Here is a 27,654-nt window from a genome sequence, read left to right as displayed (position 1 = left end):
CCAGAATGGTGTATTCTCCTCTGTATGCTCACACTAACTTTTTAAAATTAGTAAAAATTATTCTCAATTTATACTCTATAAATAAGACCAGACACGTGGTACTGTAAATTATTTATTCAGTGTCATTATATTCATGACACTTTGTATAACAAATCAAGTTCTATGACAAAATTCTGCTGCTTTATCTAGGCCTCATCTGGAATAAGCCCATGAAAATCTATAATTAAACTAACATAGATCAGTAGTAACTTTAAACGATTTAGTCATAGTAAAATGAGTTTAGCTGTATAGCATTTGGTCCATGATCTTGGCTTCAAAAATGCATACTTCAAATTTGGCAGAGTAAAGGAAGCAAGAGAGAGCAGAAATCCCCCTCCTGCACACACATTCCCCATCTCAGTTCTCACATTTATATGCAAATGTTCCTTTATTTCTGCAGATGAAAACACTTCTGCACTCAAGGCTGCAAAATCACAAGAAAATGTGTTTAAATTACAAAATGGAAATTTCTTGTGGCATCCTCATTACAGTAGACAATACTCAAGCTGATGTAATATCAGAGGATTCCATTTGAAGAGGAGGCTGCACACTCACCATACTCACCACCTAGAAAGACCTGAGCATCCTGAGGCTCATGCATGACCCATTCTGCAAAGAGATCAAATACAGTACTGACAACAGAATTTTGTAGAAGAGAGCCCCCTACACATCCCTAGAAAAAAAGAGCTGTGAAATTACAGAGATTTAGATAAATCTAGAAGATCTTAGAAGCCACATCTCTGCCAGGTCTGATTCAGTCTTTCAGACGTGCATACCTTGACCTAAGAAAAATGGTTGCCTTTAGCAACACATCCAGGTTAAGACAAAGGTTATTCGGTGTGCTGATCGCAAGCTCATGTCCTTGTGCTACAAAACCACAGTATGCTGTCTTGCCAAAACAGTAATGTTCTCTCTACACTTTTTGGCCTGGTGTTGATGGTATTTCGCTTGCAAAATAAATCTGAGTTTAGCTGAACTCATGCAGCAGTCATATTCTGGTGCAAAACTGCTCAGCCCTATTAAGCAGATGAGAAGAAAATGGAGAAGAAACAGAAAAGGTCAAAAATCTCTTTGGATCATTCAGCCAATTCCTTTTATATTAGCATGAGCGGTTCCAGCATTAGACCATGATCACCGGTTCCTGTGATGGTGGTAGGATATTTAGGTAGGCTGCACCTGAGAGTCAAAAACGCACTTTAGTATTTACTTGCTTAATGTACCAAATGCTGCCTCATAAAGAGGGGAACTGACAAAAATGGCTTAATAAAAAAGACTTCCTCTAGCGCTTTCCATCTAATGATCATCGAGCAGTTTACAAGCAGGAATGAAACTGTTTTCATTTGTGGATAATAATACCTCCATTTTACAGATGGGAAAATAATCCAGACATAGGAATGTGTTTTAGTTGATAACAGGAACTTTATTTTCACTACAGATTTCACAAGATGAATAAAGAGGCACTCAGAACCCTGCACGTCACACGGTGCAGAATAACGAGGTCGCGGCTGTTCGACTGCAAAATCACAACCGTATTATCCTTCCTGTATTGCTAGGTCAAAAAGGGGGACTCCAGTCCAGAAAAGATTACGAAAACATTGCCTTGCAAGGGTCTCCCATATATTTCAGTTATTACCCGTGTAGCCTGGTGCTGAGAAAAATGCAAGTTGACCAGGGCCGTGGTAGCTGCCCACCGCGCTACCCGCAGCCAGCGGCAAGGCAGGGCCAAGCCGGAGGCGCCGGGCTGGGGTCAGCGAGAGCAGGCAGTCGGGGCTGAGAGACGCTGGGCCTTTGCTTTTCTCACGTAACCTTTTTTTTTTAATTATTATTATTTTTCAAAGAGCAGTTGGTGGTGATGTTAACTTCATGAGTGCAATTAACGCTAAAAGGAAATCTGACCTGGAAAACATCCCTTCAAGATACAGAGGACGACTACCAATGCTTCTAGATGACATCAGTTTACTTCAGTTTGCAGGTTAGGAAAAAGGTTGAAAATGAAGGAAATCTACTAAGTTTTTATTATTATTCATTTAAAAGCCACGGCATCTGTGGGGCAGGTTCCCCTCCCGCCGGCTGGCTCTCACCCGCAGACACCGCAGGCCCGCCCGCCCGCCGCCGCCGCCGCGCCCCCCCAGCGGCCCCCGCCGCCTCCCCAGCGTGGCGGCGCCGGGGAGCCACGCCGCAGCCCCCCGCCCCCCGGGGCCGCGCCCCCGCCCCTCCCAGGGGAGCCGCTCCCTCCGTAGCTGCCCGACCACACTCCCCGCCAACCGCCTCGCTCGGGCCGACCTTCCCCCGCGCCGCCAGCGGGCCTGCGGCGGGGCTTCCCCCGCCCGCGCCCAGGCACCGCCCCCGGCGGAGGCGGTGCCGCCCCCTCGCCGGCCGTGGGCCAGGCGGCGGCTCTCAGCAGCGGCCGCACGGCGGGCGGGAGCTATGGCGGCGGAGGGGGACGCGTTTCTGAGAGCCCGGGGCAGGACTCTGACCGCCTTCCGCCAAGGTACGCGCCGCGGGGCCCGCGCCGAGGCGGGAGCGCCCGGCGGAACCTCGGCATAGGGCTGCCGGGTGCCGGCGGGCTCTCTTCCCCGCCGCGCAGCCGGACGGGTGGTGCGGGAGGGGCGTGCGGCGGGGAGGCCCGGGGCTTTCCCCGGCGGCAGCGGGAGGAGCGCCTGCTGCCGGGGAGGGAGAGACGTAGGGCAGGCGCTCGGAGGGACTGGGACGGGGCCCTTGGCCGTCTGCCGGCGCCAGAAGCCCGTGGTAGGGAGCACCCTGCTCGGGGGAGCAGGCGGCACTCGGCGCGTTGCTGCCGGGCGCGGGGGCTCGGCTGAACGCGGAGCTGTGGCAGCCCGCTGCCCCCCTGCTGTGCCGGGGCGCGCCTGAAGCCTCCGAAGTTTGTTACCACGTTAGCTGGAGAGCAGGGCCGCGCTGAAGCGTTTGCCCCCGCGGTCCTGCCCGCCGCCCGTCCGCAGCGCCGGCGGCTCCGGCTCCCGCGGAGAAGATGCCAGCAGCGTCCTACATCAGATTTGTTTTAAAACGCTTGTCAGTGCTGCTAAACCTGATCTCCGTAGCTTGTGAAACTGTTGGTGCCAGTTTCTTCAAGGTGCTTCAGCCTCTCTCAGGGTGGTCAGCAGCTAGTTCCTCCCCTGGTGCTTCCACACTGTGCAGAGACCGCACTGTTAACCCCCTTGGCTGGTAGTGCCTGCGTATAAGCCAGCTCCATAGGACACATACTTCTAGACTTACCTCCTCCCAGGTGAATAAGGTAACCAGGCTGCTGCCAAGCCAAAGATGGCAGTCACCTGCTGACTGCTGGTTCTTGTCTTGTGGCTGGACCAACAGAGGGGCATGTTGAACATCTCTGTGTGTCTCACCTGTTTGTAAAATTCTCCCAAGGGTGGAGGTTCTGCAGGGTGCCTAGGCTTTTCAGGTGCATAACTAGCTCTGCATTAAGAAGTCTTTTCCTATTGCCACACACGGAAGGTATTTTATTTCCTTGGATTTGTTTATAAATTACAAGTTGTATTGGTTGGTGGGCATTGATCGATGAGGTGGGCAAGGGTATTCAATCCCAACAATTTTGTGGTATTTTCTTGGGTTTCACTGGAAATATTTGGCTTTGCTTGTTGCCAAATAAAGAAAAATCACCAATTCTGAGCATGTGAAGTATATGTATACAGTCATTCTGGCAACCTATTAATTGCAGATGGTGTGGTTGGTTTGGAACAGAATGCCTGGCATTTGTTGAAGGGACAGATGGCAGACAAGCCATCTAGTTATATCAACTGTTGTGGTGGGTTGACCCTGGCTGGATGCCAGGTGCCCACCAGAGCCGCTCTATCACTCCTCTTGAACTGGACAGGGGAGAGAAAATATAAGGAAAGGCTCTGCAAGTCAAGATAAGGACAGGGAGAGAACATTCACCAATTACCATTACAGGCAAAACAGACTCGACTTGAGGAAATTAGCTTAATTTATTACCAATTAAATCAGAGTAGGGTAATGAGAAATAAAACCAAATCTTAAAACACCTTCCCCTACCACTTCCTTCTTCCTGGGCTCAACTTTACTCCTGATTTCTCTATCTCCTCCCCCCAATCAGCACTGGGGAATGGGGAATGGGGGTTGTGGTCAGTTCATCACACGTTATCTCTGCCGCTCCTTCCTCCTCAGGGGGAGGACTCCTCACACTCTTCCCCTGCTCCAGTGTGGGGTCCCTGCCACAGGAGACGGTCCTCCACGAACTTCTCCAACATGAGTCCTTCCCACGGGCTGCAGTTCTTCACGAACTGCTCCAGTGCGGGTCCCTTCCATGGGGTGCAGCCCTTCAGGAACAGACTGCTCCAGCGTGGGTTCCCTGTGGTGTCACAAATCTTGCCAGCAAACCTGCTCCAGCCTGGGCTCCTCTCTCCATGGGGCCACAGGATCTGCCAGGAGCCTGATCCAGCACGGGCTTCCCACAGGGTCACAGCCTCCTTCGGGCATCCACCTGCTCCAGCATGGGGTCCTCCACAGGCTGCAGGTGGATATCTGCTCCACCGTGGACCTCCATGGGCTGCAGGGGGACAGCCTGCCTCACCATGGTCTTCCCCATGGGCTGCAGGGGAATCTCTGCTCTGGCACCTGGAGCACCTCCTCTCCCTCCTTCTTCACTGACCTTGGTGTTTGCAGAGTTGTTCCTCTCGCATATTCTCACGCCTCTCTCTGGCTGCAGTTGTGCAGTTTTTGTTTGGGTTTTTTTTCCCCCCCTTCTTAAATATGTTATCCCAGAAGCACTACCACTGTCACTGATGGCTCAGCCTTGGCCAGTTGCGGGTCTGTCTTGGAGCTGGCATTGGCTCTATCGGACACTGGGGAAGCTTCTAGCAGCTTCTCACAGAAGCCACCCCCGTAGCTGCCCCGCTACCAAAACCTTGCCATGGAAACCCAATACAACTGTATAGTGAAATTGTAACAAAAGGAGTGTTCAATGGCAGTGTAAAAATTTCCGAACAAAAGCTTTAGCTAAGTACTTCTTGAAAATTACCTTAAAAATGGAAGAAAAAATGTGATTTGTGTATCTGTTTTCCAGATGTGTTTCCTTCTCCTGAAGTGTCTTTGTTTGGTATTCTTTAAATATTAATTAAGACTTTTCTTACCAACTGGTTGTTTTCTGATCTTGTTCAGGACTTTTTAGGCTATCATAGTCCAGCTGCCATCTTCGGGTAAAATGTTTCTTTGTCAATAATTTACTTAGCTCTTTCTGAAGAGGCTAAAGTTCAACACAACCTTTTGATAACTCAATGATTGGAAAAAAAAGATAAAACAGAGGCAAAGTTTCTTGCAGTTTAAGATGAAAATCAGTTATCTGTGTTCTGTTGTTTTCCTCAGTCTTTAGGTTTCACTCCTTCTGTTAAGCAGGTAGCTACACAAAACATTTACTACCACTGCTATGGCTTGGCACGCTATTTCCTTTTAAAATTTGGGAGTCACCATTGAGAGCTTAATTTCCTTTTTTTCTTACTACCCTTTCTGCAAAATCACTCTTCCACGCCCTATCGCCTAATAGTAATTTGTTCAGTCTGCTTTCACATAATGTGGAGGTTATACCCGTAACCTGCTCTAATCTATTCTTCATATGTGACATAGTGAATGAGATGCTCAGGGTTAGGGATCTACATTATCCATGTAATCAGTGGAGCATAGTAGCAAACAGTGCATAAATACCCTACCTTATTGGCAAGAGACCTCTGTATGCTTTGGCTTTACTTTTTTGATATATTCTCTGTCTTTTCTACCCATGTGAAATTGTGCTTCAGACGTCTACTACTTTTATTAGTATTTTAGTGAAGAAACAGGAGCATATATTTGGGTAAATTCTGTCTTCTCCACCACTTCTCCCAAAAAGTCCTGGGTTTGTTTTGTTTTGTTCTGTTTTTTCCCAAGTATGCCAGTAGCATGCTGTGCAAAGAATTTCTATGAAAGTAGGTAGAGCACTTTTTCAAGTAACTAAACAAGCGATAGTACTATCAGCTTAACTGGTTGAGAAATGTCTCTGTTTTGAACCTGTCTTTTGCCAGTTTTAGCTGATGGTTCCAGAGCCGTCATCTGGAAGAAGCGGATAACCAGCATTGCATACTCACGTTCTCATTTCCACATGGGATTTTATGTTCCTCTTTCATGCTTCCCTCACCAATCTTTTGCAAACTCTTTAAGATTATTCAGTTGCTTCTCATATTTTTTACTTTGTTCTGTTCTCTATTCCTTTCCTATCTCTGCTTTTTTGCTGTTACTGAATGCTGAGGTGACTTTTATTTGTAGCACTTGCTAGAACTATCATTGTTTGAATGAAGTTGGTGGTGTTTTTCCCATGTGCACTATCCTGCACTTTTCTGCATTGAAGTTCATCTGTTTTTGTGAACAGTCACTGTTAATGAAGTCTCTCCCCAGTTCTTCACAACCAGGCCTTATCTTCATACTGCCAAATGGCTTAGTTTTAGCAAATTTCACTTTCTCGCTGTTCAGTTACTGTTACAGATTGTTTTGAATTTGTTGAACAGTGTAGGTCCCAGGACAGATTCAGGTGGGATCTGTGTGTCCTGTCAATTTCTTTTTTTATCACCAGTTTTTTATGCATATGAGGACTTTGATATTTCAAGACAGCTTGGCTGCCTTAAGAATCTTTGGTGAGTAACTGCCAGATACCTCTTGGAGATTGAAGTAGATGGCATCAAGTGGATTTCCCTTGTCCATATAGAAGCTATCAATTACTCTTTCTGAAGAATCAGTAAGTGCAGTAGTTATTGTCTTGTTACAGTTTCCATTAACTTGCCTGTACAGGTGCCAGTTTTGCAGTCAGTAGTTACCAGATTGCTCAGAAACCCTTTTAAATGTAGGCGTGATACTGGCCATCTTCCTGCTCATCTGGTGCAAAGGCAGTTTTAAGCAAGAGGTAACTTGCCCGGGGTTAGCTGTTTTTTACTTCTGAGTTCTTCTGTGGATGCCACCTGATCTGAGTGGTTTGTTATTGTTCATGTTAGTTTGTTGAATCATCTACTGATATTTTGATTTGAGACAGATCTGATGCACTGTTTGTAAGGAAGAATTCTGGAATTAGATCTTCACAAGTTCCTCCATAATAATCATGGATACAACAATTTACATTGTTTTTCTGCTCTGCCTTTATCTTTGGGTGCATCTTCCATGTCTGGAACATCTGTTAGCCTTAGTGGGTGTCTGACAACCTACCTGCTCCTAATGCCTGTAAAAAGAGCTTTATTAGTTTTCAGGTTTGTGCTATTTCCAATTGTTCTTCACTTTTTTTTTAGCTTGGCTTCTTGGACTTTTGTATCTAACCTTCCAGTGCATAAAATCTTTCCTATTTTCTGCTGCTGTTTATGTTGTTTCGTCAGTCTGGATTCTTTTTGGTCTTTCTGAAGTTCTTAGTAAATGCTGTGCATATGGTCTGAGCCTCTGGTATAGTGTCTTTGAATAGTTTCCCTGCTGCCTTCAAGGATTTTTGCACTTTTTAAAAGCATCGTAATTACATATAATTCGCCTTCCTTTGAAATTAAATACAACCGCAGTTGATTTCTTATTTTTTCTGCTTTCATGAGAGTGTTGGATCTTGGCACATTATGATTACTGTTCTAGAGCTCTTCAACAGTAATATTTTTGAGCACTGATCAGAACTGCTTCCCAGCTAGCATATTCCATTCCCAGTACTGTCTTCAACTCTCATATGAATTAGGCAAATTTTTATGTGGGTTTTGAGCAACTTTCTGTGACTTCACCTTGTCATTATGCAAGCCACCCCCCTTCACACCTACAGTCTTGGGCTGTAAAGTTTCTGCAATGAGTTTACATGTTAAATTTGGGGGTGGGCATAAAGGCATGACTAGAGTTTTAGCATTCTGTAGCCCTCAGTACAAATAAACTTTATCTGAGGGGGCATTTCCTACCTTGATAGTTATCTAAGAAGTTTAAAAGTATATCTTTTAAAAATAGTAGCACTGCCTAATTTATTTGAGAAACTGTGTTCTGTCAGTTAGTGTTTCTGCTGACATTATCTCCATAGTTTAGGCTCACTGTACATCATTTCTACAATAATTACTCTTTTAAAAGGTTTTATTTTCTCTCTGAAAAATGTATTTTGATACCTGTTTTGAAGGGTTTTTTCCCCTGATGCATAAAATTGTGCCTTCCGTAATAGGTTGCCTTGGTCACACAGCAGAACCCTCAATGGTAACGTCTTCGGTAGTCTCTCAGGTACACATGGAAAATATAGCTGAAAGGAATGCATATTTCATTAGATTGAAATCTTTTGTATTTGGACATACAGACAATAATGATGGTGCTTTTGAAGCCATAATAATTGATAATGTTTTAATATTAAATGAGGAATTATTAAGGATTTAGTATAAGTCCTTTATTGTTTTTCAAACTATTCCAGGACTGAGAGGAATGAAAATCAATTCCTTTAAAGGTAAACTGCAAAACAGTTGCAAGGAAAAAGCTTTTGTGTTTTGTATTGTTTATGATGTATAACTGCTGCCTTCACTTAAAAGATTCCATTTTCCTTCCTGCCTATAGCTTCTTTAAAAACCCAGGTTGTGCTTCTTGTCCAGTTTTACCTAGAAAGAGAGTCACAGGCACACTTTGTAGGCAGAGACAGCTTGGGGCAGGGAAACATGTACCTATTTCTGCTATTTTGTGATCTTTCAGAGAAGTGAAATGAATTCCCCTGGCAAACCCAACATGAGAATGAGGGCATTTTTCATCTTTATTACTGCCCATGGTATACTGAGCAAGCACTAGGTGTGTGTCCGTGTCCATTCTCCTCTGATACAATAGTGTCTATGGAGACGCTATGGACAGGAGTAACTTTTCATAACTAATTTGTTTCCGTGAAATGCCATAAAGTGTAGAGGAAGAAGAAAACCAATGTACAGTTGAAACCAACCAATGTACAGTTGAAACCAACCAATGTACAGTTGAAACCAACCAATGTACTTTTAAAAAATCCCACCAGGGAAATACTGGAAATCCCACCAGTACTGTGTGGCTGTCAGAGGTCAGCTTGCAGTGGTTTATATGAGCATTCTCTATATATGTGTCTTTGTGATCTTTGGAGAGGAGGGAAGAAAAGGGACGAGAAATTAGGAAAAGCAAAAGAGGAAGAAATAAAGGCACGGCAAGATATTAGCTATCGTCCTCTAGAAATGGTGAGGTTTGGCTTAAATCCCACCTAGGTCCTTGAAGTGTCTTTTTGTGTGTGAGCACAATACATGGCTGAGGTTTTCTCTTGTGAATTGCTGCTGACTACTTTGGCCCTTCACAGAATTAATCCTTAGATAAAATTAGAAGCTGGCACCATTTTTCAGCCTATGCTACTAAAAATACATTGCATTGATCCTCTCTCTGTACTTTGGCATGCATGGGAGCAGAAAAAGAGTAGGAAGCTATCGAAACTGAGGCATAACAACATGTTCTGAAGTTGGATTTCTTCCGTGGCAATCAGCTGTGTAGCTCTTAAGGAGGCCTGGGAACAAAATGGATTTGGAATAGGAGTCTTGTGTGGCTCAATGTGTAAGAGCAGCTCCACAGACATTTGTCCTTCAGAAATGGAAACCGTATGTACATCGGCTATCTGAGAAATCTGCTGACTTTTGTCTGCCATTTGTGTTTTCTTATTGCTGTGGTAAATTCAGAAAGTTGCAAACAGCCTCTGTGCTCATAGGGATGAGGAGCCAATTTGCAGGTGTTCTCAGCTCTGCTCAATTTTGCGGTGCAAGGGAAAAGGCAGAAAAACTTGTTTATTAATCGAATCCTAATCTTCTATTGCTTTACCTAGCCTGCACTTTGTCTAATACAATTACATAGCTCATCTACAGTCTTGAAAATTGAAACTCCTAGCGAGAAGGATGCCTTTGATGTCATTCCCATAAAAGTCATTGCTTGCTACATTTGAAGGGAAGAAAGCAACTGTACATGCTATTTAACTGAAACCTTATAGAGTAACATCTAGGACCTGGATCATGACTAGGTGAGCACTGCAAAAACAGCTGTTCCCCCTCCCACTTCTGCCCAATGCTGTTTGTTACTAACCCTCTGCCAGGCTTTGGCATTCCCCTGGCATAGGAATGGAATGATTTGTCTGAGCACTGTTCTTGGGATTCGGTGCAAAGTCCAAAAAAATGGTTCAGACAATTTTTTGTGGTGCCTGACTCACTGCTTAAGCAGATAAGGTTCATTTGCACAGCCCACTGTACCTCATCTGCTTGAGGGTGCTAACAAGCAGCTGGTGAGGGAGAGAAGTAGGGTACAGAAGTTTTGTTAATAATTGTCTGAACACAGTCCATTGATAAATCATTTAATTGTTAGGCAAAAGACTTCTGGATCCATCTACGGTAGTGGAAGATGCTTATGCGATCTGTTTCTCATTGCTACCCTCTTACCATATTGGTCTGTTGAAAGAACTTGAGCAGACGTGCTCCTGGAGTTTTAAGCAAAGTTAGCCAAATTGCACTAGTTGCAACGCTTTAAAATTTAGCTGGACTGATGTTATGCCTTGCACAGATAAGGAGAAACTTGTATGAACTCCTCTGCAGGCAGAATAGTGAGGGCAATTCAGAGTTATTTCCTGGATGAGCTGAAGTCAGAACAGGCTTAAGAGTTAGTGCAGGTGCAAGTTTGCACCAGTGGTGGTGTACCAATACAACTCTCCTCGTGATATTCTGCTTTTATTTATAGTACCTTATAGTAATTGAAACACATTCCTGATAAACAAAAACTTAGGGTGTAAGTTCAAACTGAGTGTCCATATTTTATTTTGTTCCCACATATTCTTTTGTTTCGTGGGGAACAAAATCAGGAAGCACTAAACTAAACCAGTAAGTACCACTTGATAAGTAATAAGCTAACAGAATTTGGTTTAAGTACTAGGTTTATTTGTTTTTAAATAGGGTTTCTAGTTGGAGTGATCAAATAACAAGACAAAGGTAGAAAATATTTATTCAACCTTACTGTTATTTTTTGTAACGATTTGATAAATTATCAAATACCACAAAAATAGCTGTTGACTGAATTATTTGACTAAGACCAGTTAATTAAACTAACATTTTAAGTGAATGTTACTTATGTAGCCCCCATTCCTGGATCTTTTCTGTTGTCCATGCTTCGCTTTCTTCGTTTTATCTTTTTCTCTCCTACAAGAGAACATAGCATATACCTCTGCATCATTTTCAGTTCCTTTCTCTTTTCACCTCCTATCTCTTTCCTTTTCTCCCCACTCTTCTTCACCTCCACCCCTGCATCTTCTGTTTCTCCTTTCTTCTGCCACTTCTTGATTCTGTCTGTGTACTGAACTTCTCCTTTCAAATTCATCTTACCAGTGTCTCTCTCTCTCTGCCTCACATGACCATCACTCACCCACTCAAACCAGAGCATCTGTGCGCAGTCTTGGAAACATTCAGGTACTTAAAACCTAGAGAGCTACTGTATTGCCATGAATATACGGCAGGAAAAAAAAATACCCATGAAGCATATATTAGACTAGCCCCTGGTCTGGCGTTGCAACCTGTTTTGTGTCAGCTCTGCATGCTCCCTGTTGGTACATTGTCTGCTTGCCAGAATTCTCTCTGTTCAAGCATTATATGTGAAGCTCCTTGTTACCTGGGGACCTGGTCCAATCCTGCTGCCTGTACCAGCCAGCCTGCCTGGCAGCTACCTGGCCTGCTGCAGGTGCTCCAGCTGCCTTTGGCTGCCAGACACCATCCCTGGGGCTCTGGAAAGGGAAACACAGTATGTCCATAATTGAAACACAGTCTTTTAAAACAAAGACTAGCTGTCTTTTCTAAGTATTTCCTGTAAAAATAAATAGATAAATGTCTCTACATTTTACTTAAGCTATTATGGTAAAAATTACTGGCTTCAGATTAATCAATACAAAACAAGTAGATTTTCCTCAACATTGATCATCAATACTGTCTACCGACTTGCTGGAAAAAGGACAGGTGTTAAAAATCCTGCCACATTGTTCAAAGATTTGAGCTTTTTTTCGCATTTAATTATTTTGAGGATTGTGCCACTCCTCCAAAACAAGTTCCTGTTTCAGACTTCCCCATTTTTTCAGTTTTATTTTGTATAGGTCATAAAGGATTTCTGATGCAAGCTTCCTTAACTGTTTTTTCTATAGCTTTCCACTTATAAAAACTATAAGTTGATTTCTCTGCACAAACAATGCCTTTGATGCAGTATGCAAGCTGTTTCTTATGGCAGTCATATTTTGCCATGCAAGACATAAAATAAAAACCTAAATTACTGTGTGTCATTCGGCTGGTTCCATGAGTCTTCTATTGCAAACTCACGGACAGATGATGGATCATTTCACTTCTCTGAATAAGTTACGTAATAGGAAAAGTTAATTTCATTTCAGAATTAAAAGCTAATGAATGGCTAAAAGTTTCTATCTATAAAATACATGATTATTATTGAGAGCAAGGCAGTGCTGGTAGGAATTAACAGACAATGTTAACAGACTATAAATAATTTTGTTTAGAAGTTAAATGTCACTAACTAAAATGTAGAAGCTTGCATTTGGCAAAATGATCTGATGCCATAGCAACAGATGACAATTACAAGCAGCTTTTGGGAGTTGCCCACATTCCCTCTCCCCCACCCCAGCCTATCCATATCCATGGTGCAAGAGATGAATTCTGACCTCTGTTTTCTAACCTTCCTTGAAAGAAACGTACCTCCCTTCTTGCAATGTAAGAAGCCCCAGTTCTAGATCACTTGAAAGAAAACCAAAAGTAAATCCATGCGGTGGACATGCTACTTGCTTATGTACTGTTATTGGAAGATTAGTTTTGCCTCAAACTGTATTTCAATCAGACTGACGTAATATGGGAGTATATTTATGGATTATATTTTAATTTTAAATAATTTATTGTATCTTTTTTTAGATTCAACTATAGATTGATGCAGTCAGTGAGTTTTTAACAGTTTAAATGCTGTTTAAAAAAAAAAAAAACAATATCACTAAATCTATTAAGCCAAATACAGCTGTCAAAACTGAAATATTTAGGTTGCAAATGAATGCATTTGGACAGCTGGAGAAACCACAGTGTACTCGTGTTTGTACTTTAATTCCAACTTGAGACATAAGTCTAGGAAACAGGATATCCATTTTTGTTTTTAATTTGTAGCCAACTGTTGCTTTATTTGCCCAGTGTTGAGATATTTTTTTCTCAATGTGCTTGTAGTCTTATGTATCATGCTTCTTTTGTGGTACTTGTTATTATAGTATCAGATAAACAAGTATACAAGAAAATTGTAGCAGTACAAATTCTGTTGTACCCTCCATCTGCACCGACTCTACCAGTGGAAATTTGTTTCTGAGTTCTCACTTTTTTATCATAGGTCTCAGGAGCTATCGTGTCAGTTCTAAATTAGGATTTTCATTGTTGCTGCTAATTCTGATGTTGCTGGATTTTGTGTTTGCTGACCTTGGTCCTGTGGAGTGGCTTCAGTTCTAACTCCAAAGAATGTGCTACATCCAACTTCCTTCTAAAAGTATAAGAACAAAAAGCATTTAACTCCTTAATAATTTAAGGACAAGTCTACTGGAACAGTAAAATGTGAAATGTGTTTTGTATGTTTTAACTTGTTAATTAAAGAAGCAATAATTGGAGTCTTAAAAGAATCAACTGAAATCTAACGTTATACACTTGTGCTGTATTGTAGTCTTGTAATTTCCAGCACTATTTGCTGAATTCTTCACATACTTTTCCTCTAATCAGTTTGTAATTACCATGTGGTATAATTAGATTAATATACTTTCATTTATTGCAGCTACCCATGAGAGGAAAATTTTGTACTTCTGCCTTTATATTTGTCCTATATGAATGACTACAGAATTCTGTACTTTCATTAAAGCAGCCCCAACTTACTTAGGTGAAGAGCAATCTCTTTATAAGTTTCTCTAGTGCTTAACAATTCTTTTCCCCCTCCTCTCTTTTCTTCTCAGATAATGAGTACCAATGGAAGGGGCCCTTCTACTTCATCCAAGGAGCAGATCCTCAGTTTGGACTGATGAAAGCTTGGGCAGTTGGAGACACTAACAATGGAGATGATGAATGGGGAGAAGAGATCAAATTAGCAGAGCAAGCAGTGCAGGCCATTAACAAACTAAACCCTAAGCCCAAGTTCTTTGTGTTGTGTGGAGACCTCATCCATGGAATGCCAGGTAAGGCAATTAAAAGTGTTGAATGGGAATTTTTACTCCATTTCCTTTACATCTCGGATTGGCAACAAGGCTAATTTAATTTCCTTGACTTCATAATATTCTTTCATAGGATTTGGTATGCTACTGTTTTGGTGTTTGGGAAACAGAGTGCACTTTGTAGATGATTCTTGAGACTTTATTCTGATTTCTTCATCTGACTTCCTGTGTCATTCATTTTAGGGGTGTAGTTTTGTTAGTTGCTTTTTTTTCAGTGGCCCTGAGGAAATTTTCTTTGAAATAAAAGTCCTAAGAAGACACATTAAAATTCTTTCTTCTAAACAAATTGCTTTGAGAGTCTCTACTCTAGCCATTGGGGAAAAACAACGCCAAGAAAAGAACAAAAAATAGCTATGGCTTTTTGAGTACCTAAAGTGGGCAAAACTCAGAGAATTCTCTGGCTTTCTGATGCTTAATAAATTAATCTGCTTCAATATTTAAATTCTTAGAATGCTAAAAGTCAGCAAATTCAAGTTTTAGCATTCTGTCCTGTTGCTGTGGGACTCAGAGATCAGTGTGTTTCTGTGTACAGTCAGAGGAAGAACAACGGACCATCTAGAAAGGTGGGTTACAAAGTTCGACAGTTATAACTTTTAAACAGACTGGTAATATTTTCTCTTTTAAGAAGATAAATACTCTTCTTGTAAGTGAATGAAAACCCGATGTTACCAGCTGACAAGTGGTCTCAAAAGCAGATCTAAGCACAGTGTCTTACAGTTCTTAGCCTTGATAAGAAGCAGAGCTGCAGACAGCCTTAGCTGTGTAGCTGACAGCACTACAGTCCACCAAGTGAGCTTGCAAATAGAGAGTCCTGTGTGCTTTATGCTGTGCTCTGCTTTGCCCTCCACTTGCACCTCAGGTGATGCTTCCCACCTCTTGTTTGCACAGGAAGGTTTTGAGGATGTTAGAGATCTTTCACTAATTCCTTCAGTGTCCCACAAAATGGATTTTAAAACCTTAGCTGTCAAATTGACAAGTCAAATTGATTGACATTATTTATAGGCTACAGACTTTCTTTTGACCAGAACACAATTTTAGTGATAGAGTGGGAAAGTGTAAAAACCAACAGATCTAAGCTTGATAGAATCTACTGTGTAAAACCTCAGTAGCTTGATCATAATGTAAAGTCTACCATTATGTAGTTGTTTTAATGGTTTATGTTCTTCCATTAATTTTGGAAGTACAGGTTTGACCCAGAATCATAAAATGATCTCTTCCTAAGAATCATCTGGCCTTCCCATAGCAGAGTTTTAATAAGTATTTTGATTAGGACTTTTAATTTGTGTGTTCCAAATATGTTATCTTCAGTATCCCTTATAAGAGGAAGAAATTTCAGGACAAATAAGTGTTCTACATCCTGTTGAAAAGGATCTTTCACTTACAAATTTAAATAATCCAGGAAGCTAAATTAATTTCATTTTACCTGGATGTTTCTCAAAGACTCATAAAACAATGCAGAGTTCTGAGTCCTTTTGTCTATATTGACTTTAAACAACGTTATTCTAAGGCTTTTCTGTTGACAGAGAGTAAGTGCCAACTACAGAGAGCCAGCAGTCTTCTGACTTCTACTGGGTACTGAATGGCTAGGTACAATAAATAAGTCTTGCATGTGGCAGGTTTTACATTTGTTTGTTTGTTTGTTTTTTCTAGTAATGGATCTCTGTAGTCATTATCATCCCTTTTACCAGTGTATGTCTGAGACTTCCCTATATTTTAAATACAAACCTGTCAGGGTTTTGCAAAACATTATTATATATTCATTTTGCTAACAAACATGTAAAAGAAACTGAAGGGGTGTTACTGCTGAGATCGCTTACATTGTGTGATGTATGTGCTGTGCATTGTATAAATATTTGAAGCTGCCTAGTGCAATTTTCAAGTGACGGCAAGAAAGAGCAGTTCATTACTTGCGGGTCTTTTCCAGCCTAAATGATTCTATGATTACCTCACTGAGCCACCATATTTTAATTCATCTAATAATTTCTGGTTGATTGAAATTATGCTCTTTAATACTTTGTAAGCCTGTGTTATGTAGTTATATAAAATAGATAAGGAAATGTACTACTAAAAGGAATTTTAGAATATTCAACTGGAACAGTTACTTATTTCATTACTGCCTTTGTATTTATACAAATGGCTTGCTGTGCTGTGAGTTGGAAAACATGTAAGTACCATTTACAATTAAATTGTACATATAAGTACAATTTTACAGTCAGCCATTTGTCTTCCTGTCTAAACTGATGAGAGAGATAAAAGTGAATCACTCTACTGTGCAGATACCTGTGGATTAGCACCCTTTGACTAGTTGCCTGGAAGGGCAGGGGGACGTGTGATACCGCAAAGGAGATAGAAATGCAGAGTCAGAAAAATACTTCATAGAAGATAAATCTAAATCTGTGTGTTTAAAAGAATTTGAAACAACACTCTAGTTTAAACTGTATGAATGTGTATTTTGGAAGTGAAATAATAGATTTTTCAAAGGATTTTTTCCTACCTTTTCCTCTCGCTTACTTAGCTTCTGGCATAGAAATTCTTTCAAAGCACAAAAAGAGTTAAATAAACTTAAAGAAAAGACATTTTAAAGCAAGACAACTCGCATCCTGCTTTAAAAATGTCTTATAAAGACACTTATTGACAATTTCTTTGGTTTGGCTTGTTAATAGCTGTTACTGTATGAGACATTGCAAGACATTGGCATTAAGAAGCCAAGATGTTGGCCTTATAAGAACTTATTTGCTGCATGTTCTTTTATCAAAATAGAAATCCTCTGATGTTAGAAATGAAAACTTTCTGCATTCCTGGCAGTGAAAGTTTTTGGAAAGCTTGGAAGTACTGCAGTCACATTCTCAAGTCTTCTGCCACATTCTGTGCTAAACTCTAGGAATTTAGGTGACTTCCTTCTCACGGAGGAATGAATTCTTAAATTTCTTCTCTTACACGTATGTGTTTGAACTGCTAGTGTACTTCTGCACTGGTTATGACTCAGATAAAAAGCAGGAGCCGTTATATTCCACTGTCATATGGCACAAGTTTCTCTCCATTAATTCCAGTACTAATATTGTGCTTGAGATTTCATACTTCTTTACATAATCCATTTAAACAATTCTAACTTAAAGACATAATGAGATAAAAAGCTGTCAGCAACTGATTAAACTCTTAAAAAAATTTTAGAAAGAGTTCCATTCCAAAATTATAAGAGTAATGTTGAAATTTGCCAGCACTTTCATTATTTATTACAACAAAAATTTGAAATTTTAAGAAGTCTTTCGGCAATACTACATTAATGAAAAAGAGCAAACACAGAATCAAAGAATTTTTATAGTCAATAGCTTTCAGATAATTTGAACATATAAATGTTTGCAGAATTGAAGACCAGTAGTAATATTTCTTTTCCTGGAGTAATTGAAGTATTTTCACTGTTCTAGCCAAGGATGTGTAGACCTACGTAATGCATGTCTGTAGTAGAATGCTACTGCAATCGTTTCATACTTCTCCACTGAGGAGTCTCTCCAAGAATAATTGCTGTGTCAATTCCCTTATCATGTTAGTTCAATAAAATGAAGGATTAAAAATTCATTTTTTCAGTAGGCAAAAATCAGAAATGACATGAGACAAGACATTGATTTAAGTTTAACAATTGTGAATTTGGCTTGTACGCGTATCTTATTTAATGTCTCAAATTGCCTTTTAAATCACTTGTGTATATCAGCTACATTAAAACTGAAAACAGCATTAATGGAAGTGTAGCACAGTTACTATTGCAGCATGGTTATTGAAGAAAGCTATGATCAACTGAAGTTCAGCTATATTATATGATCCATTGGCCAATGTCTGTCAAGTTCTTTGGATTATACTGCTTTATAATCAATGCCTGTCAATAAAAAGGAGGGAAAAAAACCCCAGATCTTCCTCTCTTAAAATGTTTTATCATGGAGTACTAAGTGTAAAGTGTATGATGACTGTTTTAAAGCATGCGCTGTAGCCGTTTAGCTGAAGCAATGTTGAAGCCTTTTGCAAAGGAACTCCAAGAAATCTCAGAATTCCAGCAGCTAGAAGTGATGAACAGAATCCTGATCAGCTGGGAAGCAATCAGGCACAGCACTTGGAATCCATTACAGATGTCATTAGAGCAACGAAGTAATCAGTGCCAGTATCTTGGTATTTAGCTGCTGATTAAAAGTAGTTTGTACTCTGAATATTATTTTCAGAAGTTTTTCTTGATTACATAATCAAGAATAGCATATCTATTCCTGGTAATGCTAATATTGTGGTACATAATCAAGAATTTTAAGCAATACCTTATAGTGCAACTGTTACTGAAAATAATTTCTACAAACTCGATACTTACACCTAGATACACCATCATAATGAAAGACTTACTTCTGAAGACATTTGTGTGCATTGAGTGTACCATAACTTAGTATGGCAAAGCTGGTAATCTGCAAACTATTGCTGATTAGATAGTGTGTTTGTTTCACTGCATTTTTCTAAACCTCTGGAAATTTATTTCTAAAAGTGTTTTTTCTCATATCAAGTATAACCTTGTTTTGTTTTATGACAACTTCCCATATTGTTCCGGTAAGCAATACCCTTTGAGCGCAACAGTCCAACCAGTTTTTCACCCATCTAGTTCTCCACTCACCTAGACTGCAACATCCTAACTCCACAACCTTTTGATGATTATAGGGAGGTGCCTCACGGTGACATCAGACAGCTCTCTCAGTACTCTTGGATGCATCCCGTCAGGTCCCACGGACTTGCTTGGGCTGAAACTTTTCAGGAGATACTTGGCTGAATCCTATTCTACTACCAATATTTCCCCTGCTCCTTTAACTCTGGGAGAACATTTCCGTGAAGACAGGCAACAGCAGCACTGAGTACTTGTCACTTGTCACTTCTTGTTTCTTCCACCTCTCTCTCCCCTCAGTATCAGGAAGGACCATTTCTGTGTGAGGAGGAGCTTGTCTTTGAAGACATGTCAACTCTCTCAAACTCTTTTGCATTTCAGAGCTGCGTCCCACAGGATGCTATATACTAGTTCCCTGCATAAGCCAGTCTGCTGTCCTGAGGCCCCAGATCTGCTATCTACCTTCCTTACTTACTTCCTTACTCTGGATCCTGAACTCCACTCTGGTGGCTGCTATGGCCAAGGCTGGCAGGGATTAACACATCCCCTAGCACTTCTATGTTTGTGAGTAGCAGAGCTACGAGAGTGGGCCCTGGTTGGCCCATCTGTGTCAAGAGGTTGTCCCAGACTCCCTCCTGGATTGCTGTCAGCAGATGTCAGGGTCTGTGATCTGGAGACTTTTTTCAAGTTGCTTATAGCAGACTTCTTTGCCCCTGTTGGGTGGTCTGTAACAAAACCCCACTCTTTGTGGCTGACCTCTCCTCTGATCCTGACTCACAAGCTCAACAAATCTGGTGTCTGTTCCATAGAATATCTCCCTCCATACATTGAGGGCAAACTCCCCTGCCTTCTTTCTTGCCTGACCTTCCTGTTTCAGTTTAACATGAAGCATTGTGCTTCCTTCTTCATCCCGTACCTCGAGCGTAGATTGGTGTCCAGGAAACAGCTTCTGCATTTCAACACCTTTCATTCCAACAGCAGAGAATCCAGCTGTTTGCAGCCAAGGTCACCCTGCTGAAGCCATGGAGAAACACAGACTTGTGAAGCTGAGAATCTAGCAGCTATTTTTATGTGGCTGAATTCCTTTGGAGAAAGTTATTTAAACTGCATTTTTTTAATGATACTACTGCTGTCAGGAACTTGATAGACCTCAGTTCTAGCCAGCAAAGTCCTTTATGTGATGTGCCTTTAGACCAGGTGTTTAATTATTTTTCATTAGTTGCTCAGCTTACGTGGGTGAAAGAACGAGTAAGACAGCAAGCCTCCTGCAAACTTTACTTAGCTCTGACTGTAATAAAACGTAGCTGTTTAGAGACTAAATGAAACGAGACTTGTCTAATAATGTGTATAATCAAAAAAGCTGATAGAAGTTGATTAAGCTTGATCTGAGCAGTGTGATAATGGATCAGTGTGCAAGTAATGTTTATGCTTGCAGTTTTAGGTTCATTTGTGTGTATATGTTAATTAGAAGAAATCAAAATCACTAGAATGGAGTATTATGGCACTTGAAGTACACTGTGAATACTTGTACTAATTCCTTTAGTTAATTGAAGGCATAATCTCTAATATACACGTTTCCTGCCCAGGTAATTCAGTGCTATATAATCTGACATCAGCCTTTTCAGTCAATTAAGTCCAACTAGTGAAATTTTTCTTTTTTTTTTTTTTCCTACCTTTGTTTTATATTATTAAATTGTTTAATTAAAGGCTTTCAAACTGTTATTTTATAACACATTCCTGAAACGTTTAATTCTGGTGAAGAAACCTTTGGCTCTGCTAAGGTGAGTGGAAACAGCACCTGACAGGTCAGAGCCGTGAGCATTGTGCTCTACCTCAGAATTCCTTTGTTTTGCTGAGAGGTGGGGAGGAGGAGGATGCCCACATCACTTGCATCTGCTATTTCAAAGGTCTTTTCTCTGAAGGATCCACCTTTTTTTTTTAATATCCATTTGCAAAGAACAAATCAATCTAGACAGCTGTGTGATGTGATGGCAGGAGACTAAGCCGTTGTATTTGAAATAAATGGAATTCCAATACAAGAATTCTGTTGTCTGCTCTTCTGACATACCTAGGGAATTAATTATGATGGTTCTTCTTACTTTTTAATTAATATGCCTATACTTTCATTTCTCTCATTAGCTTCAGAAGCAATTGTCCATCTTGCTTTCTAGTTTGATCACAACAAGATAAGCAGGTGTGCCTATTCATGCTTTCTTATTCATTCCCAAGGTCTGGTCTTGTGGAGCTTTTTTTTTTGCATAGATTTTTATTCATTTTATAGCTGATAAGAATATTTAAGTGGTCTTACTCATTTCAGGCACTTTTAGTAATTTTTTTTTAAACCTACCTTTCTTAGCTCTCGTGAATTACTTGTGCTGCATTCCCCCTCCTGCGAGGCAGAGGCTGTGGGGAGGGAGGGAAGCTGCAAGGAGTTGGCTGCTTGTGTGCTGGAGTTAGAGCTGCTTTGTGCCATTTTGGACCTCAGCAGTGGCAAATGGGTACGCCTGGTGCCAGGGGGTCGTTGGCACAGAGAAGAACAAGCTTCATTTGATGTGTTATATCTAGCTGATATACACTGTTCTTACTGTGGCTTTTCCTTCTGTCCCAGAATATTGGGAATACTTGCAGTCTTTCCAAGATAGTGTCAGTATTATTTCAAGTGGTTGCAATGCTGTAGTAAAGGGCTCTGCAAGGAAGGACAGTAGCTTTGTAGACTGTATATGATTGCAATATGAATTTTGTATCCTGGCTAAAGACAAGGTCTCATTAACTTCTTGTATTCTATTATTAAAAATGTTTCCTTAACATTATACATGTTTGCCATATACTTTTAATAGTTGTCTGCCTGGGAGAATAAGCATTGTCCTTGTTTTCATGTGCCAATATATATATTTTTGCATGTGTACTTCCATTCACATATATGCAGAAATACATTTCACACTTTAAGTATTACGAATATGGTACACTGCAGTAAAAATGGCATAAATTGATCCCCCCCCCTCCCGACACAAACTAGTTACACTTTAATGAACAGAAGGTGGTTGGAGAGAATTAAACTGAAGCTGTCAAGTTTAAACAAAGCTTTCCTAGCCTGCATGGTACAGCAGAAGAAAGCATAGGGGATTGTTACCAACCATGACATTGCATGGAAATGCGTGCAGGGGGATGTTATGAACTAGTCCAGTGCTCTTCAACAAAACAAATTGTACAATGTTTAAAATTATTTGTCCACAGGGGCTATTAGTGGGTAGACCCAGCTTCTCAACTTAATTTTATCCAGCTTTTTAGTTGGATAGTTTTTGTTTAACCCACCAATGTCAACCAAAGCCTGGATGGTTCTCTATGGTAGGGTAACAACATGGAGTTGATCAGAATATTGGTACCTTAAAGCATGATAAAATATACATGCATTTATAAATGTCTCTTTTGTAAATGGAACAAGTTAAAACATCTGATTAATTCTTCAATCAGTTTTACAGAACTGCAGTCATATTTGATAATGTTTTCTTCCTGCTCCTTGGTGTGCTTGCTGTCTGTGTCTCTCACTCTCTCTGTTGGGCCATAGTTGGACTGTAAGATCTTCCAGGATTGTGTCTGTTACAGTATTTTCATGTTTTTACTGTGCCATCTAATGTATGTCTCGGGCTGTGAGCGCAACAAAAAGTGCCAGAACTTCCAGACAGAAAGCAGGGGCACACCTATGGAGCTGGACAGAGTTAGGCTGCAGCTAAAGGAGATTATTAGTCTGAATGTCTAAATTGCAGTTGAGGCAGCTACATTTTTTTTTTCTGTATCTGTCTGTAAAATTTGAATGTGCTAAAAAGAATAGCAGTGTAGCGACAACTGCTGTTTAATCCAACAGAGATACACATGCTGAGGCAACATGGAAGACACATAGTCTTATATTGTAATATAACTTTAGGGACTCAACAGGAGGAAATAACTGCTGATCTTGGTGGAGAAAGTAAATTGTGACGTGCACCGATCTTCTGCAGAGGGATGGTACCCAATAGGTACAGTTTTCCATAGTCTGTTCCATAGGTGCATTACAGCCAGTTACAGGTGTAAATTGGCCGGTATCAATTTAAAACCCATGGCAAACCTGTAATCCTTTGGGAATGCCATTTCATACTTTCCTGTTGCTCAAGACCTCCCAAATTTTTAAAGAGGATGTCAGTTATCCTGGGCAATTATAGAATGGTCACGTATAGGTGTGAATGCCATTGTTGTCCAGGAGCACAGTCAGAAGAGTATTGTCGTTGCTACTGATAGGCCACCAGCTCGTGTGCTTTGGGCTGACTTTGCAATGCTGTGGTCCTGGCCTATTGGGCTTGCAATCGGCTTGTTACAGGAACCTGCAGTGCGAACTGGAGCTTGGGGCCGGGCGTGTGTTGTTACTGTGAGCAGTTTAAACATGCGGTGACAGGAAGGGCCTTGACAATAGAGACACAAGCTGAAAACAGAGGTCCCCAAACTATAAGCAGCTCCTTGATGGTCTGTTACTGGTCACTGAGGCAATGCAGACTTCAGAGCTGGAAACAGACTGCTTTAAGCATAACGGGGGAAAAAAGCAGCCAAGTAGCAGGGCAGGGCACCTGCTGCAGCTGGGGAAAGCCGTGCCCTTGAGCACCATGCCATGTGTAGGGGTGAAAAGGTATGGACTACCTAGAATGTCTGGTATCCTGTAAAAAGACAAGATCATGAATTTGGGAGGGAATTGTCACTGTCACAGTATCACTGTGAGATTGCTGGCGATGCAAGTGCACTGCCTGCCTCAGCATCCCTCCCTCTCTCTCTCTCCCTTTGCCTGCTCTCCCTCTCTTCTTCAAGAATCCTGGGCCCCTGCCTGCCTGGCGGGGATGTGTGGCTGTCCTGCGCTCTACCTGCTGCTTCCAGGGACCCTGACTCTTCTGAGACCTTCTCACCTGCCAGCCAACTCCCCATGACTGCATACAGTGCTCTTATGTGTGTATGCATCTCTGGTGCATGTTTTTTCCCCCACAAATTCTGCATGTTTCACTAACACTAACTCCTCCATAAAGCCTCAATAAAGCGTATCCGCTCAATTCGACCAATTACAATTTTGGGCACCATTGTGTACTTTATGTGAAAAGCAAAACTGGCTACATGTCTTCTCAAAAATATACACCCTATCCTGTCTTCCATGCAAACAGTGTTTTTTCATATAATAATACAGGTGGTGATATGCATTAAGATTTTTCAAAGCAAGTGCCAAATATTGGGATCCTGAGTTCATATTTAGGCAGCAGTTAAGGGACATGATTTTCAAGTCAGCACTTCTCCATTTGACTTCTGCTTGACAATTTGATGATCAGGATACAAGATGAGCTGGGCATACTGGCTTTTATACAGTCACTACCTCTTATAAGCTCTGACACATACACTGTAGAGAGTGAAGTTATTTACGTTCAGAATAGACAGCTTCAGAGCTGAGGAACATCAGAGTTGATGGTTCTGGTGTCCAGACAGCGGTATGGTTTTATTTCTGTTTATGATCACTGTAACATTTGAAGGCATCGTCTCTCCTGAGAGAGTTACTAACTGGATTATCTTGAGCCTCTTTCCCGTGCGCAAATTTGATGTGCAACTGCCGCAGTCCAGAATATTTCTGTCTCTTGTTTCTGTTAACTGCTGGGTGCATTAGTATGACTTCCTCTGAAAGTGTAGCTTTTATAGATACTAAATCTTAAAGCATAGGCTGCAGCATATAATTACAGACACCTGCCTTACAGGATAACTCTAAGAAAACTCTTAACTTGTTCAATTTTCTAAATCAAAGGGAAAGCACATACCATAGCAAATGTTCCTAGTCAAAGCATTATTGTTTAAAACCTGTTGTGAATGTTCTACATTCTCTGACTTAAAAAACAGTCTTGGGCTTGACCAGGAAAGGTCAGTGAATACTTGGTTTCCGTAAGAGCTGAAGTTGGTACCTCCAGGGAAGTCCTACCTATCTTTCGGTTTTGGATCCACTAAAACGGAACATTGAGATAATATTGAATTTCACAACTCTTATTATATTTGATAAATTTCACGGTCATTTGCATGTGCATGTTCATTCTTAGGAAATATTTCATAGATGTTTAATGTACAAACTTGCAAATTTGCAATTGTTTTGCAGTCAGTTCAGCCTGATGTCCTTTCCAGGAGGCAGACTGCTATACTTGTACTTTATTACATCAGATATGAACTAGCTTGTTCACACTTCAGTAACTGGGTTGTTGAGAGATGTGCTGCTGGTGGGTTTTGTACACAAGATGTGATACGAATATAATGCTGAAATCTGCATGCAAATGCACAAACTGCCATTTATACATTTGTGAACTGAATAAATTGCAGAGAAACGTCCCATACAAATTCTTAATGTTATATACAGTGAATTAGTAAGACATTCTACAAAGGAAAAAAATACCTGATAATGCTTAATGTTTTTCTCAAAAAGTGATTGTACCACAGTAAATCTGGCTGTGAACTGCTTTTATTATTGCTTTTAAACTACCATTAAATAACCCATTTTGCTAAAACAAAGGAACATTAATTTTAAAAAAAACTTGCCAGATAAAATTAAGCTGCTCTGCTAGTCCTTAAGTGAAGCATGTATATAAGGAGATACTTTGTAAAGTTTTAATTTTAAATAAAAATATAGTAGTTCTTTAAAAAATTCCCTTTCTTGTCTAGAAGGCAAGAGCCTGAATGCTGATGTTTGATTTGTCTATATAACAAGCATATGAGGTTAAAAAATGGTGTCTTAAAATATGATTCCAGCTTTAAAAATGACTGTAAGCATGTCATCTTTACTATATTTGCTCTTTTTTGCCATTTGAACTGGCTGCTTGGTTTACTAACAAAAGCAAGTTTGTGTAGTTTTTTTAACTCCCATCAGCCTGGCACAGCTGGGGAGGAGGCAGCTGTATTCTACTGTCACATGCAGTTTCAGCAAAATTGTCAGCTAAATCCCAATTCCTGAGTCTTTGTCAGTGGAAATTTACAATAGAGCACAAAGTAGAAAAGGCACAGATTGACTTTTTAAGTGCGAGGTAGAAGCAGTGGCTTTGAAATGTTTGTACTGAATCAGGCTATAGGTAAAAATTTTATTTGTTGAATACAAGGTAATTTTTTTATGAATGTGTCACTGACTGATGAATGGGTTTTTTTTGTATTATCACCTGAAATAACATGAGCAGTGTTTAAGTTTGACCTAATTCCCTGATAAACAGGTAGCTTAATCCAAATAAACTCACTGCATCCATTTCTTCTGCTATCGCAACCTATCAAAAACTTTGATATGCTCAGTAGCATGGAGCCCAAACCAAAAGGATTCTTGGCTGTTTTCTTCTCCAAACTCTTATGCTAATGTTAATTAATAATGTCTAAGAATTTGAATAAGCACAGTATTTGTCAAACATCTAATAATACCTATTTCAAGAAATGTCACTATGGTTGCATAAATAAACATTTCATAGTAAGTATCTGATTCTAGTAAGATGTAATGGAGCATTCAAAGCCTCCAAACTGCTTAGTGTGAAATTTAATTTGCTCTCATCAGCCCAAGAGTAGGAAGCATGAGATTCCCCATGCATGTTCAACAACACATTGCAGTCTCATATTGCAAAGAAACCACTGGGCCGTCAGAAGCAAATATTTAGTCTTCAGCAAGTATATACTTATTTGTATTTTAGACTATAATCTCTAGTCCAGTCCACTGTTGAACTAAGGAATCCTGTTGACAGTAACTCTCTATGTATGAAAATCTTTGAGATGTAATTAACTAGACAGTTGTCTCAAATCAGATACTTTTATGATACAAGCATCAGTACAAGTACTAGATTCAGTGTTAGCACTGAAAATCTAGTACAAGTATTAGTTTTTTTTATACATATATATATATAAAAATAAATGTATATGGAAGCATAGTTAGATTTTTCTCCATGTTTTAGTAAAAACTTAATCTCTCGAAGTCCAGTCAGAATTTCTTTTCTTGCTTCTTTCTCAGCCCAGAAAGTTTTAGTTTAGTTTATCATATTCTCAGCTTTAGCAATTCAACTCCTATCTATGAACATTTGAAAATGTATATGTGGAGCAGAGATCCACAGTGAGTTATTTATTTGGCACATTGTACAGTAAATATGTCTCTGTGTTAGAATATTTGTTGCCTCCTTTCTTTTCTTGGAATTGGATTTGCTATTTGTAAAGAGTAACTTGCAGAAAGTCAGTGCTTTGGATTATGCAGGTATGGTCAGACAAGGTGATTAGAACGGTCTTTCTAGTTTAAAAGTGTTTGCTTTTTAAAAGAGACATTTCCAGGCTTTTCCATCCTCTGAATTGTAAAGGATTTTCTTCTTCTTCCTTGGAAGTCAGTGGCAGAAGATCTAGCCCACAGAATTTTGACTCAGTTAATCAAACTGAACCAAGTCTTTTCCAGACTGCCGACTCTTAGGTAGTCAATGGAGGGTAACATGGTTTTAAGGGGTAGCAACTGGGCTAGAGCATCCAGTGCCTCTCTGTGGCTCTGAGCAAGCTGCAGGACCACTCTGACCATGGTGCACGGTCTGTTGGTATTGTAAGCTCTTCTCTGAACACCCTGTAGCCAACAAGAGTGTGGAACAAAGATGCAAACTGGCGAAAGATGCTTTGGGCTAAGAGAGCATATTCTAGGGAAGAAGTGGTTTGTCTGAACCATTGACTCAGGCTGATACTAACTGCCTGTTCATTCTGC

General features: G+C 40.5%; 1 protein-coding gene across 1 annotated transcript in view; it reads left to right on the top strand.

Moving 5' to 3' along the window:
- Nucleotides 1-2,466: 2,466 nt before the first annotated feature.
- CPPED1 (calcineurin like phosphoesterase domain containing 1) overlaps nt 2,467-27,654 on the top strand; it is a gene marked incomplete at its 5' end in the record, with an annotated part of 49,848 nt that continues 24,660 nt past the window's right edge. The window contains 2 exons of the mRNA XM_082311850.1: nt 2,467-2,530; nt 14,036-14,254. Of these exons, the coding sequence (XP_082167976.1) occupies nt 2,467-2,530; nt 14,036-14,254 (283 nt within the window). The remainder of the gene's footprint in view (nt 2,531-14,035; nt 14,255-27,654) is intronic.

The sequence above is a fragment of the Platalea leucorodia genome (assembly GCF_965183815.1).
Source record: "Platalea leucorodia genome assembly, chromosome: 5".
Lineage (NCBI taxonomy): Eukaryota > Metazoa > Chordata > Aves > Pelecaniformes > Threskiornithidae > Platalea > Platalea leucorodia.
The sequence above is the reverse complement of the archived record's forward strand: the minus strand, read 5'-3'. Positions and strand labels throughout refer to the sequence as shown.